General features: G+C 33.6%; 1 protein-coding gene across 3 annotated transcripts in view; it reads left to right on the top strand.

Moving 5' to 3' along the window:
• LOC148602922 (arylsulfatase B-like) overlaps positions 1–12,593 on the top strand; it is a 29,283-nt gene extending 16,690 nt beyond the window's left edge. For 2 of the 3 annotated variants that reach the window (XM_088551818.1, XM_088551817.1), the window contains 11 exons: positions 369–472; positions 1,672–1,778; positions 2,167–2,225; positions 2,729–2,830; positions 3,566–3,629; positions 4,033–4,130; positions 5,092–5,228; positions 5,580–5,638; positions 10,360–10,486; positions 11,133–11,266; positions 12,290–12,593. In XM_088551818.1, the coding sequence (XP_088407944.1) occupies positions 369–472; positions 1,672–1,778; positions 2,167–2,225; positions 2,729–2,830; positions 3,566–3,629; positions 4,033–4,130; positions 5,092–5,228; positions 5,580–5,638; positions 10,360–10,486; positions 11,133–11,266; positions 12,290–12,462 (1,164 nt within the window). In that variant the 3' untranslated portion in view covers positions 12,463–12,593. The remainder of the gene's footprint in view (positions 1–368; positions 473–1,671; positions 1,779–2,166; positions 2,226–2,728; positions 2,831–3,565; positions 3,630–4,032; positions 4,131–5,091; positions 5,229–5,579; positions 5,639–10,359; positions 10,487–11,132; positions 11,267–12,289) is intronic. The other variant, XM_088551819.1, reaches the window with a different exon arrangement.
• Positions 12,594–18,117: the final 5,524 nt, after the last annotated feature.

Here is an 18,117-nt window from a genome sequence, read left to right as displayed (position 1 = left end):
TCGTGTGAATAATACTTTATATGCTTATCACGTGTTTCCATGTAATCATTATTCGTGCACTATCATGTGTAAATGCGATTATCTTACAGTTTACGCACGAATCCGACTACTTGCAATTTCAATTAATATAACCTAAGGATTTGTCATTGTGTGTAGCTTATAATTATTTACATGTATAATATGTTACGTACTGGAATGATTTAAGAGGAAGTCGCTGGTGGTGTTAGATGTGTGTGTGTGTGTTTTTTTTTTTTTTCTTTTTTTGTTTGTTTGTTTGTTTTTTTTAATACCAGGAAAACCTCATTAAAATATTTGAACTTCAACACACCAAAATAAAAAAAAATATTATTCTGCTTTTCCTATTACAGAATGGGGTGATTTCGCCTTATGCTCCGTCGTGTGCCCCATTGAATCGGACTTTACTACCGCAGAAACTAAAGGAACTTGGTTATACAACCCATGCAATAGGAAAGTAAGGGAAAATAGTACGGTGTTGGTGCATGTTTTCTTTTAATTTAAAGAAATATGTTTTGTTTCTGTCAGTTTTCACATGACTGGCTGATGGCTACCTACAGTACCTGAATCGATTCGTGCAATAAAAATTGCGATCGGTCATCGATCAACGATCATTTTCTGGTCAGTCGTTGATTCGTCAAACCGATCTATCTAACTGGTGATCGCATCACGTAACCACAGAGCGGTCAATGTATTTTCCGGTTTTTGTTGTTTATTTGTCAAATTTACACTTATTTATATAATGTAATAGGTTTAAACATCAATGTACACTTATTTTACATTTCTTTTATTTAAAACAGATCTCACGTCATTTTACATAACAAAACTGCGATCAGATCGGCCACTAGTCATCGGTCATCGATCTGTCAGCAATCATGCAATCGACGGTCATCGATCCGTCTAATCGTTGCATGGATCGGTTCAAGGACTTATAAGAAATTGAGCACTGTATGAGTATGTTTATGATTTTTTTTTGTTCTCACTTCTTGACGTTTAAGCGTGGATCATTGATACCACAAGCGCCATCATGTGAGCAACTGAACAGAATATTTCTTCCACGGAAAACGAAAGAGCCTGGATAAAAATACACATATTATTGGATAGTAATGCATAGATATATGTCTACTCTTTTGTGATCTTATTGTTATTATTGCGTCTGTGGTGTAAACTGAAAAATGAAATATCACGTTTTGAGTTATTTGAAAAATGAAGCAGAAACTTTCACAAATTTCAAATGATGTATGGAGGCAAAAATGGCAGAATTGACATTAATATTATTAAATACATACCATGAATTATAAATTTGCATTTATACTATGAATGATATATTTTATATATTTATTTACCTTTTAGAGTTGTCTTTTTCTGAAAAGAGATTGACGAAATAATTGGGCCAACTCTTCCTTTTTCTGAATATAAAAAAACGTACCATTACTCTTGGATGCTTTTAGTTTGGATTTCCATACGAGCCATTGTTTTCTCAAATTTTGAACCGAATAGATATGTAATCTATACTTTAACTGGCCATCCTGACAACCAACACTTTTTACACGTGTTATGAACAAGTTTTAGTAGGACACAGTTGCGTTTATCTCACTATACAATTTCCACTGACTTATGAGATTGGATCATTTTTGAGAAATGTTTCATACCTAGGTGGCATCTTGGTATGTGTAAATGGGAATGTACTCCAACATACAGAGGGTTTGATACATTTTATGGATATTACAATGGTCAAGAAGACTACTATAACTACACTATTTGTAAGTATGTCGACATGCATTCATGACGAAATGAAATCGAATTATACCATGGTACGATCTTTTTTCACACCTTATGATAATTTGATGCGCAGAAGAAAAAATAAGAGAGTAACCGTTAAAGTATTACACCGGGTTGGAAATTTTGTATCGTCTTGATATCTATATTTGTCTTTCTTTTGTTTCGGCAGTTTTTTTAATTTGGCTCCTTACATTTGATTCTACTCGCTATTTTTTGGCAATTTTGTCATTCTTGTTTTACTCCACCTTGAATCCTGTTCCTGTTTTACCTGATCTATCAAAACAAAAACAGCCATACTTATTAATTACTGCTTATACATATTACAGAAATGAGTTATATTAAGAAATCTGACTTTTTTATGTTTTACAGTAGGCGGATCAGACTTTCGAGATAACAAGGAACCAGTAAAACCAGACACATATTCAACGGTAGGTTTCCGTAGTAACTATTCGTGCTTTATCAACCGTAAGTTGCCGTAGTAACCACTTTGGATTTATAAACGGAATAGTTGCCGTTATAACTATCTGGAGTTTATCAACAGTAGATTATCATGGTTACAACCATGGAATGTTAACATGGCTTGCAAATCAACTACTGAAAACAAACTAATTTCAGAAGTAACACGCTTTCTGATTGGATAACAAAAAATTGGTCCATTTTTTCATAGACCAACCTTTGTATATGACAGACGACATCAACCTTTTTCAATGGTATACGCGTTGAATTTTGCTACTAAAATTAAATTATAAGGAATTACTGTTATATATTTGTTGGTCTATTTGTAAATAACCTCAATGCTCGTTGTCCACATTTGAAAACAATGTGCTACACGTGATTAAGGTTTCTTCGTAGACCGAAAATAATATAACAGTCATATCTTAAATGATTAAAAAAAATAAAAATGATACATAATTCTTAATATTCCTTTCAGTTTGCATACGCTCATCGTGCTAATCAAATTATATCCGGCCATGATAAAAACAAACCTATGTTTCTGTATTTGCCATTCCAATCTGTTCATGAGCCTATACAGGTAGAGTATATATTTACATATTTACTTTCAATGTGCACTTTTTTAAACATTTCTTTAACATTCTAACTAACTGCGTTGATAATTGTATAAAAAATCGGTCAGAACGCAAACACTTAAGGGTTCAAGCTTGTTTGTGTTACTAAGAAGTATCAAAGGTGTTCTTGATTCAAAATAATTCAAGATCTTTTAAGCTTTTTACAATTATAAAATATACACGATTGTAAGTAAGTGTCAGTGATTTCAACGAAAAACACCAGTTCTAAAGACTTTAATAACAGAATTACTGGACATCCACGGCATGCCGCGTAATTGTGGACTTATTCAGAATTTTGAAAATGAAGGTCGTATTATATGTATGCACAATAAAACCTGCCAAATCTTATGTTAAGAGTGTAGCTGTTTTTTTACCATACGTGGATTTATTCCGAATTTTGAAAATGAAGGTCCTATTATATGTATGACAATAAAACTGGCCAAGTCTTATGTTAAGAGTGTGGCTGTTTTTTTACCATACATGGATCGCAAATATCACATTTTATTTATTATATGCTAAATTCAAAGACTTCTGGATATACTCACTAACGTTTATCGAAGGTCAGTCAAGTCGGAGGCATGCCACAATCTTTTGGTTGTCCTAAATTATATTTCTATAAATAACATTTGATCATTTGTAGTCTTGAAGAGTCCACTATTTCATATTTTTAAACGTTTTTTTTTTCTATTATTTACTCAAAGGTTCCAAAATATTACGAAGATATGTACAATAATATAAAGAACAAAGGAAGAAGACAGTTTTCAGGTTGGGGTTTGATAATTATATTACTGGGTCAATGTTTTACTTTTTAATGAAGCTTCAGAATACTTGGTCTTCATTGCCGAACACTTTGTTAAATCAAAACCATTTTCTACTACATTAAATCCGGTTTAAACTGAATCCTGAAATCCGAAAGCTTGTCAAACCAGACATCTCTGATTTATCCTGAAATCAATTATAATCAATTTTGAATCTTGGTAACCCAAAACCTGACTAAAGCGAACCAATTTTCAAATCCAAAACGGATCCGGTTCAGACATGTTGGTTGAATAGGTCTTTATATTCAAATTTATCTTATCTGTGTATTGGCAAACGAGTCGTTAACACATACCAAATAGGGGCCTCGCGTCTTGAGTTTTCTCCATTGCTTACACGATGTCTTTTACAGGTATGGTCACTGCTATGGATGATGCAATTGGTAACGTCACGGAATCATTGAAGAGAAATGGAATGTTTGAAAATACACTGATTATATTTACTGCTGATGTAAGAACTTTATTTCTATTACTGCTAGAATTAACTATGATTACTGATTTACATCATTGTGGATTTTTATTACTTATATTTTCATGTCAATATTTTATCCCACATCGAAACTTTTCTTCTGTTATTTTGAAAGTGTTATTTTGGTAATTTCATATTATGTGTTGTGTGTGTATGTTTTTATCCTTGAAACATGATATTTTGATTATGTCTTAATATTTGTCCTTTAGTTCAAATATTGTTTTAGGTCATTCAACCTGATCAGATATTATTGTAAGAGGTAAACACTCACCAATAAAATTGTACGTTTGAAATGTCCTAGGTATCATTCCATATAAAATTTAGACACTGCCTATGAAAAGGGGGTATTCATACTGTGGATAACCCCATCAAACAAATAATGCTCTCTCTGTCCTAATATATGAATGCTATATTTTATTGAATGATAGTCCTTCCTTTCTTCAGGTTTGCATATTTAAGAAAACATTACATCCATATCCCTCTACAATTAACAAAATCAAACCTAATCAAGAACAATAACTCTTCCAAAGTGCCAATTTCACACACAATCTCATTAGTTTTATCTATGAAGTGCAACAACGAAATAAATAGTATGACTGTTGGTGTGGTCTGTTACTATATCTGCGATATCACGTTGAACCATTGAGTTACATTTTCATTTGAAATACCCTGAAAATGTGCATTTAAAAGGCAGCTAACTCTGTCAAAAAACCCATTTTCTTAGATTCTATTGAAAACTTTCTGAGCAAATTCAGTGATGCAGAGATCAAATAATGGCCTTTTCTAATAGAGAAAGTATCCCTGAGTGAAATTTTATTGTCAGATCAGTGGAGTTTTGATATGCATATTTCTGATTTTTCCCATTTTGCCTCATTCTTAAAACATTTACCTTTAAAGTATTCCGTTGAGTTAAGACTTTTTTATTTCATATTCTCAATTTTAGAATGGTGGTTGGCCACAGTATTACGGCAACAACTATCCATTACGAGGATCTAAGATAACAGTTTATGAAGGGGGAACTCGAGCAGCAGCCTTTGTTTACGGAGCTGGATTAAAGAAACAGAAGACTGTGTTTGAAGGGTAAGACTTATCTGTAACATAACTTTAAATAAAAATACTTGTTCTCCTTTATTATTTATGGTAATAAATAAGCATGCTGCTGATGAAAGGTGACTTCATGGAATTCGTGTACAGCATATCGAATTTGCGATATATATTTGATTGGCAAGTTTTGTATTTGCTATTTTGCTTTATGCAACCTTAAAAAAACAATTGCTTAATTACGGACGATATTTATAATGACATGACAAGTAGAGTTAGTTAAGATAATTGAATACATTATTTGCCTTAATATTCATATTACGTGAGTATTACAGATATAAGATATTATAAGTAGTCATACGATGTTTAAGATAAGATTTGCTTGTACAGAATGATGCATGCAGTTGATTGGATGCCGACTATTTTGGCTGCAGCTGGCGGTGAAGAAGGTAATTTTCGCGGTGTACTGATTTTCAATATTATCCTTTTGGATAGAATGGCGCGAGAAGTAGTGCCCGCGAAATTGATTTTTTAATTACATTCTTTTGGTTACCGCTATAACATCGGTTCCCTTGATTACTCTTTAACACTATATAACGCTGACGATCATTTGAAACTGCGAAAATTTGATGTCTACGAATATGGTTGGTTAATAGAATCCGCGAAAAATAATACGTTTACAGTACTTTTATTTGTTTCAGTGATTATATAACTCTTATTTATTATATAGATAGCAGTGTGTTATCGAATTTCCCAGTGTAAAAAAATTTCGGTAATTCACACTGTGAAATAAATTTGATATTTTCACTCTCGGACTTTCTCTCGCAAAAAACGTCAAAACTTTGATATCAATCGTGATCACAGAATTTAAAATTCATGTTGCAAATATAGATAAATTATGAAGAAAATCTATATAATAAATAGAATAATCAGTTGGTTACCGTCGATAATCAAAATATGATAACTACGCTTGATCATTTAACTCATACGCTGAACAAGTTCCGCACACTCGTTAAATCTAAACGTTCTTCGGCACCTGTCTTAATATGTTGGCTATCCACTCTTTCTAAATAGTTATACTATTACTCTTTAAAGAGGGAAACTATTAATGACATCATTTTTGGTGTTTTTGTGGTTCTTCGAACCCGAACTAAAATTCCAAACATAATTTAAATTTCAATTTACAACGTAAAGATGTACTAAATTCCAAGAAATTGCAACAACCAATTAACAAAATACAGGGAAAAGATTAAAATTAATTACGAAATGCATTCATAATCAGTGGCGGCTCCATGGGTTGCAGGGGTTAGCTCCTTCCTTCATTTGGAAAATTTGCATTTTCAGATGTAAAATTGACAAAAAATGGTAAATGATGTCCTAGCATCCTCTTTCTTCTGATAAACCACTGCTGGCACCCCTTTCAACGTGTCTAGACCCGCTATCTGTGTAATACTAAATGTCATGGAAAACTTTATCATATCTTGACCTACACTTAGAAATCGATGGTAAAGGAAAATTATTGACCAAAATTTACGACAAACGTGACGACTTTTCATTTAAAATTGTCAACTTTCCTTTCATCTGTGGCAACATCCCTTCAGCACCTGCGTATTGAGTGTTCATATCACAACTGATACGTGATGCCAGAGCTTGCCGAAACTACGAAGACTTTTTTTGTATCGCGCTAGAACTCTAACAAATAGGCTTCTGGAACAGGGTTATGTTGCTACAAGATTGCAGTCATCACTACAGAAGTTGAATGGTCGTCATCATGAACTCGTGGATCGTTATGGTGTATCCATCTGCACCATGAAAACTGATTTATTCAACGGGTCATAGTTTTCCTTTCCCCGTTTTTCTACCCCGGACTTGACTTTTATGAGCAACTCGGCGGTTGTTTCTAGAAAAGCAGAGGACGCTTACCCAACCGATACACCTGGTCCATGCTCCCAGTTTTATGGAGTCCGAGTTGCTTATTTGCTTTTATTACTTTGTATTTATGATTTTAGTTACTTTATGTTTTTGTTGTGTATGTCTGTTTTCTCTGTCTGGTCTCTGTCCCTCGATTACATTCTTTTGATTGCCGCTATAACCTTGGTTCCATTGATTATTCTTTCACACCACTGGGTCGATACATCTGCGGGTGGATTTTGTCCCTGAGGGTATCATCAACCCAGTAATACATTTTTTTGTTAAATTAATATTTTTAACAAGAGAAATGGAAGATAACTGGCTCGGACGTCGCTCAGTATACAAAGTTCCGAACCTGACAGCAGGTCTGATAAACTCTGCTGTCTTGTAAGTATGTGGTATCCCCAGATGGGAATCTTAGCACACTCATATCTGGTATGGAAAGTGCCCCGACCAATTCAACTAAAAGTACCCAATCAGACCATCTATTCTAGTACAAAACTTCTGACTATTTCAAAATTATCAAACCATGTTCCATCACTTTAAATGATATATTTGACTACAACGATGACGAACCACATTGTACCATATCAAAATATAGTATTAAAAATTGCAAAACATACTCTTATAACCGACTCTTACTTCTCCAGTTCCCTTAGAAAACAAAACCTTCCATACAAGAAGTCACAATGACTTGAGTTGCAAATCAACAAACTTAATATATGGATTAGAATGCAACTTATGTGGTTTAGTATATGTCGGAGAAACGCAAGAACGATTAAACAAAAAACTGCGCGGTCATCGTTCGGGAATTAACACCACCAAATTCCCTACAGTTTATCAACACTCTAATCAACAAGATCATTCAATCCTCTCAATGAAAATTCGTATTTTAGAAAAAAAAAATTACCATCCTACGAACAGTCCCGTTCTAAGTAAAAGCTATCGTAGGGAAAGAGAGGAGTACTGAATACGCAGACTAGGTACTGCAATACCTTACGGTTGCAATGACATCATCAAAAGTATAGGAAACCTTTCAATCCAACGTAACAACAGCATAAATGTGATGAATTTATTTGACAAAAATCCAAGACGGGAAAGAAGTCATGGCCATCGCCACTATACGTCACCTAATTTACATGATGTTTCCATAGATGGTCTCCTTCCTTTCATACAAAAACTTCTTGGACTTCATCACATTAGAACCAAACTTTATTCTATACCTCTCACTTTTACTACACTCCATTTACAAAATAAGTTTTGACACTCCTATTTCTGATCCCACCTCATCATTATACAGACTTGTTGCCATCATTTTTGATATTGGTTTCCACAGACTCTTTAAACCAGTTTGAGTGAAAATTCAAGATTAAGAAAAAACGATCATTTCTTCCACTACCATTTGTCACCAAATGTATAGATACAATTAATTTGGCTAACATCCTTCATCACAAAAACGTTACCAACAAAATTCTCCTATATTTCAAAGACAAATCCATACTGATTATTTCATATTCCTATACTTCATCCATTGCATCCAAAATTTTCAATTATAAAAGGCTATTACAGAACCTCGAGATTGAGGACTTCAAAGCTAAACCATCTGACTGTTCTTGCAAAAACTGTCCATTTAAATATGGTCCTTCTGATCACGTCGTCACAGGAGATTTAACCATCATCGAAAACTAATCTCTGCGTAATATCCTTTTTAAAGGTCCCAAGTACAGGAATTATAACTTTAAGGTTCTTATGGATGCCGTTGAGGACTATGCAAGAATATGGATAAAACGAGAACAAGAAGACATCGATTTTCTGTCAGAGTGGTTAAATGCCGTGAGGTCTTTAATTTTGAAACGAATGAAAAAATAGTAGGTCAATGAGTGACAGGACTACATCGGTTTTCAAAGACCCCGATGTAGCAAAAACATTATCTTCTATACATGACAACTATGTTGTACTTGCAGACAAAGTCCAAAACAACATTGTTTTTGTCTGCAAAACGTTTTACGTCCAATGTTTATTATCAGAGGTAGACGTAGAAAATAATGGCAGTGATAAAATCTATACTGCTACCACACTCTCCAAAGAAGAGATTGTGGAAAACCATCAATCTGTGCCATCCTCTCTTGGTCTCTCTACCAAAGGACGATGATTGTGATTTACCGTCTATGTACTGGGTTTCTAAACTCCACAAGAATCCATACAAATAACATTTCATAGCTGGATCTGCAAAATGTACCACCAAACCTCTTTCAAAACTTTTAACTTCTATACTCACAACTGTCAAAGAGGGTCTACAGTCCTACCACAATACTTGTTACTCCCGTAGTGGTATTAATTCAATGTGGATCCTGAAAAATTCGAAAGATCTTTTGGATACAATCAGTTCAAGACTATTATCTGAATATAATAACATTAAAACCTATGATTTTTCAACACTGTATACTTCTATTCCCCATACTCAGTTAAAATCCCGACTTAATAACATTATACATCGTTGTTTTTTTTTCCAAAAAAGATGGTACACCTAGATACAAATATATAGTTCTTGGTAGAGATTCCTCATACTTTGTAAGAAACAATTCCAAATAATCTTCCAAATATGCAGAGGAAGATGTTAACAAAATGCTGGAATTTTTAATCGACAGCATATTTGTCCAGTGTGGTGGACGTGCTTTTCAACAAACGGTCGGCATTCCAATGGAAACAAATTGTGCTCCTTTACTTGTTGTATATATCTGCACCATGAAAACTGATTTATTCAACGGGTCATAGTTTTCCTTTCCTCGTTTTTCTACCCCGGACTTGACTTTTTATGAGCAACTCGGCGGTTGTTTATAGAAAAGGAGAGGACGCTTACTCTACCGGTGCACCCTTTTGCTTTTTTTACTTTGTATGTATGATTTTAGTTACTTTATGTTCTTTGTTGTGTATGTCTGTTTTCCATGTCTGGTCTTTGTCACTGGATTACATTCTTTTCATTACCGCTATAACCTTGGTTCTCTTGATTGTTCTTTCAGCATTGCCTACTGTCATACATAGCATTTTTAATCATGTGTAAATTACTCCATGGTTAGACTAAACAGGAACATGACAATAAAACTGAATCTCTCCAGAACTCCTACTTTATTTTAGATCATTACAAATTTTCAAGTCACTTAATATCTCCTGCCTTGGTTCGAATTTTTAACTTACGTCAAACTAATTCTAAATCATTAGTGTTATACATGTAACAATTACATTATTTTCATTTAAACAGTACCTGGAATTGATGGCATAAACCACTGGGATAGTTTACGTAACGGGATGAAAACAACAAGGAGGACTGAATTCGTTTACAACCTAGATACTGCGATGCCACCTCTTAATGGTCATGCTGCTGTTAGGTGAGTGTTCTTTAACCTGTTAATAAATTAAATAGTTGAATGCAATTGTATTTATTATTAAATGGTTCAAGTGGTAATAAATGATGACACCAACTATTAAGTGAAATAAAAAAACCAAAACATCGGTGATGTCTCCCATGCCTAGCCCAACTGTAAAAACCAGCATTTCAACAATGCCGCTGTTTCATGCCATTTAATTGCATAGGTTCTGGGCTTCAGTCTAATGTCTTACACAAGATTTGTATTGTTTAGTTTTAAAATGACATAAAGCAACACAAAAATAAAAATCAGGGTAATTAAGTCCGTAAGTCTCTTCGGTTTCTGATAGTCAATTGTATTACTGCACAATCAAGACTCGAATCAGTGATGAAGGAATAGAAGTTCAACACAGGTCGAGTTTGATTGAAAATGTTTCTGATACGACATTCAAATGTTATTGTACATGGCAGAATCTCTCGGTAAAGAGATTGGCTTACTATTTCAATAGTTTTGATTATATGTACTTCTTGTAAGCAATATTTTTGGAGGATTTAGATCTTCCTATATATTTGATTCTAATGTTGCTGAGTAGAGGTTACTCCTTGAAAGACGTATGAAGCATATCGAAATTTGTCAAGTCAATATGATTTAAATCTGTTATTTACAGAGTCGGTAATTACAAACTAATTGAGGGAAATGCTGGTCCCTATAATGGTTGGTACCCTGTTCCGACCTCGGAGGAAGATGGGGAAGTCGAGGAACCAAACGAGTTAGGATACTATCAATTATATGACGTTTTAAGTAAGTTATATCAATCCTTTGTTGAATCAAAATGATATAATATCAGAGTATGAAAACTTTATGAAAATAAAGTTAAATCCAATTTACGATGATAAATTGCTTAATAACAAGGAATGAATACAAAACACACACTTTTGAAACAAGAAATGTAAATTTTTTTCTGCAGTTCAGGGAGTTGAATTCTAGTAAATCCTGTGGAGGTAATTATACAGGGTGTTAACTTCAGAATGTTTAGCGGTCTGACTAAAAATGCCAAAATATCTTGAGTTTTTTACCCAGCATTCGCCAAAATTAGAAACGCAAACATATTTTTTATATCATTTTGTGTACAAAATTGTTAAATTGCACTCCAGCAAAAATAAATCTACATGTTACATGTATCCTCTTGAAAAAACTAAAAAAAAACATGGATAGTCACATATAGAAGACGGCACTGGTAGTGAAGATTATGAAGATTGATCAAAGAATCATTCGAGTTAAGTTTGGCGACAGTGACAGTCCAGGTCTAGTTGTATTAGCTTAACATTGAATTTGTTCAAATGTAGATTCAAATTATTTACTTAATACTCATTTAATATCAACTGCAATTGTTATGATTGTTTACCATTCTTTTATTATCAACTATATGACGTTTTAAGTAAGTTTTATAAATCCTTTGTTGAATCAAAAGGCAAAAAATAAGTTAAATCCAGTTCACGATGATATATTGATGCATAACAAGGACTGAATACAAAACACACTTTTGGACAAAAGTTTAGCGGTCTGACTACAAAATGCCAAAATATATCGGTTAAAAGACTAAGTTTTTTCCCCAGCATTCGCCAGAATTAGAAACGCAAACATATTTGTTATATCATACTCATTTTAAATCAATTCCAATTGTTATGATTGTTTACTTTTCTTTTTTCGCAAGCATTATTTTGTGCGTACTTTGCAAGCATTTAAAAAGTCACTACGAATGAAAAGATTGGTTAGTAACTTATCATATATACATCTACAAATGTTTACTGCTTTTATTTTTAGATGATCCAAATGAACGGCACAATCTACATTTAAAGGAAAGTAATATTTTAAGGCAACTAAAGGAAAGACTTAACAGTTATAAGAAATATATTGTGCCACCAGTATCGCAAAAGATTGATCCAAATTCAAACCCTACTAATTATGGCGGTTTTTGGACGCCAGGGTGGTGCTAATGATTTGGGAATGGGTACGAAAGTGATGTCAGTAATACCCTTGGAGCCTACCATAAAATGACGCCGTTTTTTGTTTTTTGTTTTGTTTTTTTGTGTTGTTGTTTTACTTAAAATACAATGTATTAATTTTATTTGTACGTTCTCGGCATTCTCAAATGTTATTCATATCACGTATTTATATCATATTCGAATAAAGACAAACTAGAAAAAAAATCTGGTCTCAGAGAAGAAAGCCCATCGATTAAAATGAAAAACAGTAGCACCAGCAAATGAAGCCATGCAACACATAAAGATCAAAACTTTCACGCAGCAGGAAACCAAGTAAAAGTAAAGGTTAAATAATGTACTTTGAATAGATAGGCAGTGTCTTTCAGAAACCCGTCATTTTGTGACATATTTAATAATATGTATAAGAGATGTAGGTCGTCAGTCACAAAAACAAAGTTATATCGTTTCTCTGGAACAAATACATTGCAATTATTGATCAGAACATCACAGATTAAAGTGACATTATATATATATATAATCAAGGCTAAGCTACACCCCAACTGTAGAATCGATGCAAGGTTGCAAATTTGTGATGCAAATTTGGTCGCTCACTCAACGGGACTGGAACCCCTTCTCTTCTCTGACATCGATGGCAACGACGCCTGAACTAAGTCCAACACTCTAGACCTCTTGGCCAACTAGGCTACATACATATAGCTTTTGTTAACCGAGTAATACTTCCTAGTAAGTGAATTTTGAGCGAAAACATTAGCACATAATGTAACTGAATAGGACAACTTTTGAGAGTATCGGGTAAGACAGTAGAGGATCTGAAACATTATACAAATACAACTACACCAAGTATTTAATACATATAAGAAGTTTAATGGGATGTGGCACCTCTACCACCATGGGTATTTTTCAGACCTTTCTATGTTTACGATATCTTCCCTGTATCAAATTGATCCGATTGAGCAGTGTAGCGAATTGATTCGTCACATTCTGGGGTTTGTATAATATTGATTTGTAGTGACATGTGTCGTTAATTTGATCCTCTATCCTACATAACAACACCTAGATGAGCTGTCTCGTACTACCATTACATCGTGTACTAGGTCACAGCCCTAGATTAATCCTACGAGGAGGGCTCTCCCGGCCAGCGAAAGCTATATTTTTATAAGTCCCAGCAGGCTGGGTGATCCACAGCGTTTGACTTTGTGCAGGCAGTGTTGCCATAGATGTCAGAGAAGAAAAGGGGTTCGAATCCCGCTGCGGGAGCGACCAAATGTGCATCAATTCAGATACATTCAAAATTATGAAATTAATTTTCATGTAGGAGCTGAAGATAAGACAAATAAAACATCAGAGAAAGACAATATGAACTAAAACAAAAACCGGCAGTAGCATCAGTTTCCTGGAATGGGAAACATGTCATGAACCATTAAATTATTATCAAAAGTAAAACAAAAAAAAAACAGGAATATTTCGTTAACACTTCATTCATGATTAATGTTACATTCCAATAAAAAAAGGCATACGTTTTATCGTCACGTATTCTTTATGGAAAATGGTTACAACGGAAAAGGATAGAGAGTTTTATTATAGCTTTCTTTCTTGTAACAACAATAAGGAAAGGAACTGAACACTTAATATAGAAGTTACAAACATTTTGATTTAAATGATTTTACAACTGATTTGCATTCCATTAAAATTACTGAAAATTGTTATGATACAGATTTCAACAATGATTATGAAAATGAGTTTGTAAACATTAAGACAAACATGCTCCAATAAAAACTAAAGCCAACGTAGAAAACCACTTTAATGTATGAATAAGGAACTTAGAGAGGCCATATATAGAAAAGAAACGCTATATACAAAATTTATTAAAAACCGGAATGTCAAAAATTGGGAGAAATTTAGGCAATAAAGAAATTTGGTAACACAACTCAAAACGAAATCTGTGAAAGTATACGTTTTAGAACGTTTCTCTGAAGGATAAAAAAATTGTGACTTCTGGAAAACAGTCAAGCCATTCTTCTCTAAAACAGGGAACTGTAGAGAGCAAACAAAATTGTACTACTTGAAAATGACAAAATTATAAACAATTCAGAAGACGTGTCAAACGTATTCAATAATTTTTTTCCACAGTAGCAGACAAAATAATAGCAGATGTTGAATATGACTCCTCAAACCATCCCAGTATAAATGAAATTTTGAACATTAGAAATGATAAAAACAATATTATATTTAAAGAGGTATCCAATGAAAATGTAGAGAAAATTTTAAATAACATAAATGTGAAAAAGGCCACAGGTGCTGATGGTATTCCAGCAAAAACTTTTAAAAATTGTAAATCCTGTATAGTGCCTCAACTTACCACTCTTGTTAATGTGTCAATTTAAAATACCTGTTTTCCTGATAAATTGAAAGAGGCACAGGTTACACCTTTATTCAAGACAAATGATCCATTGTCAAAAACAAATTATAGACCTGTTAGTATCCTTCCTATATTTTCTAAAGTTTTTGAAAAGATATATGAAATACAATTATCTGATTATTTTGACAAAATATTTTATCCTTTTCTATGTGCTTCCAGACGTGATAATGGATGCAAGACCCCTAATCAGAGTTTTAGAAGATTGGCCAGCTGCTCTTGACAAAAAGCAATATGTAGCAGTAGTTTTGATGAATCTTTCTAAGGCCATTGATTGACTTCCCCCATGAAATTCTGCTCGATAAATTATCAGCATACGGTGTTTCCATCAATTCAATCTTCCTCCTTAAATCTTATTTATCAAAAACCAGCAAATTAAAGTTAATAATGTTCTGAGCGGGTGGGATGACATTCATAAAGGTGTACCTCAGGCCCCATCTGAGGGCCATTGTTGTTTAACGTTTTTATAAATGGCATTTTCCTCTTTGTAAAAAAGGGAGCCTATATAATTATGCAGACGATAATACCTTGTCTTTTGTAACCCTGATTTTTATAAGTTAATCTCTACTCTTCAATGTGAGTCTCAAATTTTGATTGATTGGTTTCGGTTTAATAAAAAGCAGGCAACTCCTGATAATTTCAAGTTCTTGCAGTGGGGAAAAGGCATTTGAGAAAAATCCCTCCATTAAAAATACAAAATTCAGTCCTCACTTGCGAAAAAACGGTGAAATTTCTAGGAATAGAGATTGATTATCAGTTAAACTTTGATGATCATATCAGTGTGATCTGCAGGAAAGTATCTCAGCAACTGAATGTTTTAAAAAGCCTAGACTCTTATTTGGACCGTTTAAGTAAACTAACTCTATTTCATACTTTTATTTTGAGTAATTTCAATTTTTGCCCTATGGCTTGGCACTTTTGTACAGAAAAGATTTTTTAAAAATTAGAAAAAGTGCAAGAAAGAGCACTTCGTTCCGTATATGAGGACTATAACAGCTCTTACCAGGTACTCCTCATCAAAGCTAGGGTGCCTTCACTTTTAAAACTGTGAAAATAATATTGCACATGTATGTCTAAAAAATCTGGTAAATGTAAAAAAATCTAAATATTCTTTTAGGTATATAAACGTATTGGATGTGCTTCAGGTAAAGTCAAGCAGATATGGTAAAAACATCTTTTAAATTTGCTGCGGCAACACTCTGGAACAGCCTTCCCAACCATTTCAGGACAGAAAACAGTTTTTCTCATTTCAAGAGCCTAATTCAGTCCTGGAATGGTTCGGAATGTCGCTGCTCTGCATGCAGGTAAATTTCTGTTAGACATCATGCTTATTTTCAGCTATACGTTTTGTTTGGCTTCTTCTTGAATAACAGTACTTCTGCTTTAGATTTAGTTCCTGCATTTCTATATACTTTTATGTTTATTTCTCTGCTATATTAATATGTTTTATTTAGTGCATGCTATGCTTATTCTGTGCTTGATAATATGTATTGCTTTGTGTGTATGTGCCCTTGCCTTGGTTTATGTTATGCTTTTGTTTTATATTCGGTCAAAAACTGTGTCTGTATTTATGACGAGCTTCTGTTATCGAATATCTTGATATAGTAATTTGTTTGTTATATTTAGATTTCTTTCGTTACAATCCGAAATATTGTTACTAATAGGAGCAAAATGAATCACGTGGTCTTGACAAGCGGAAGTCACCATCTAAAAACCGAAAACTAACAAAAGGGAATGACAAATCATCCCTTTTATTGTAAATTTCAGTATTTAGATTTCCATTGTTGATATGAATACTAAAATGAAGAACCAGATAATCTTTATTACACAGGTATCAATTTATTTGGCTTTATTCAAAGAAAGTTTTGCCGGATATATATCGTCAACGTTGTTAAGAGCTAAAACATCGCTCAAATATCTGAGTGTGTCTATTAGATTTTTCTGTTAAATATAGTAATATTTTGCTTAGTCTTATGTAAAGAAAAAGATATACAGATCACTGCCACACTACAAAGAGACAATTTCTGGACAAAGATGAAGATCAACAGGAAGACCATACGCAAAGAAATTTAAAGTCTTCAGTTCTTTTCCTTTTTGTTGTTACAAACAAGAAAGCTGTAATAAAACTCTCTATCCTTTTCCTTTGTAACCATTTTCCGTAAAGAATTCGTGATGATAATACGTATCCCTTTTTGTATTGGAATGTAACATCAATCATGAATGAATTGTTAAAGAAATTTTCCTGTTTTTTTTTTCTTTTTTTACTTTTGATAATAATTCAATGGTTCATGACATGTTTACCCTTCCAGGACACCTGATGCTACTTTCGGTTTTTGATTGAGTTCATATTGTCTTTCTGATTTTTTTTGGTCTTATCTTCAATTCCTGCATGTAATTAAATTTCATAATATGTTAATATGTAGATCGTTTATTTCTTGTTTTGAATGTATCTAAATTGTTTCAGCGATGCAAGTTTGCTCGCTTACTCAGCAGGATTCGAACATCTTCTCCTCTCTGGCATCTATGGCAACACCGCCTGCACAAAGTCCAACTCTTTGGACCACTCGGTCAGCTAGGCTATATAAAATATAGCTTTCGCTGGCCGGGTCGTTCCTCCTCGTTGGATTAATCTAGGACTGTAACCATGTACACGATGCATGGTAGTGCGGGACAGCTCATCTAGGTGTTGGTATGTAGGATAGAGGATCAAATTAACTATACATGTCACAACAAGTCCATATTATACAAACGTCCTCAGAATGTGACTCTATTCGCTACACTGCTCCATCGGATCAAATTGATTCAGAGAAGATAATGTAAACTTCTAGAAGGGTCTGAAAAATTCCTAACTCGGTTAACGAAAGCTATATCTTTGTATAGCCTTGTTGGCCCAGTGGTCTAGAGTGTTGGACTTAGTGCAGGCGGTGTTGTAATAGATCTCAGAGAAGAGAGAGAGCGACCAAATTTGCATCGCAAATTTGCAACCTTGCATCGATTCTAGAGTTGGGATGTAGCTTAGGCTTGATTATATATATATATATCATCTTACTTTAATCCGCGACATTGTGTACATCAATAATGGCAATGTGTTTGTAACAGAGAAGCGATATAACTTTGTATTTGTATATGTAAGAGAGTGCACCAAAATGTACTTGTACAAGTTTGTGTCTCCTTGTGGCGTACTTTATATCAAATTTGAAATAAAATGCAGGATTGAAATTTTCAAGAAA

This window comes from Perna viridis, chromosome 11, assembly GCF_037379345.1.
Source record: "Perna viridis isolate PV_CMFRI_1.1 ecotype Kerala chromosome 11, ASM3737934v1, whole genome shotgun sequence".
Taxonomy (NCBI): Eukaryota; Metazoa; Mollusca; class Bivalvia; order Mytilida; family Mytilidae; genus Perna; species Perna viridis.
This window is presented reverse-complemented; position numbering and strand designations above follow the sequence as displayed.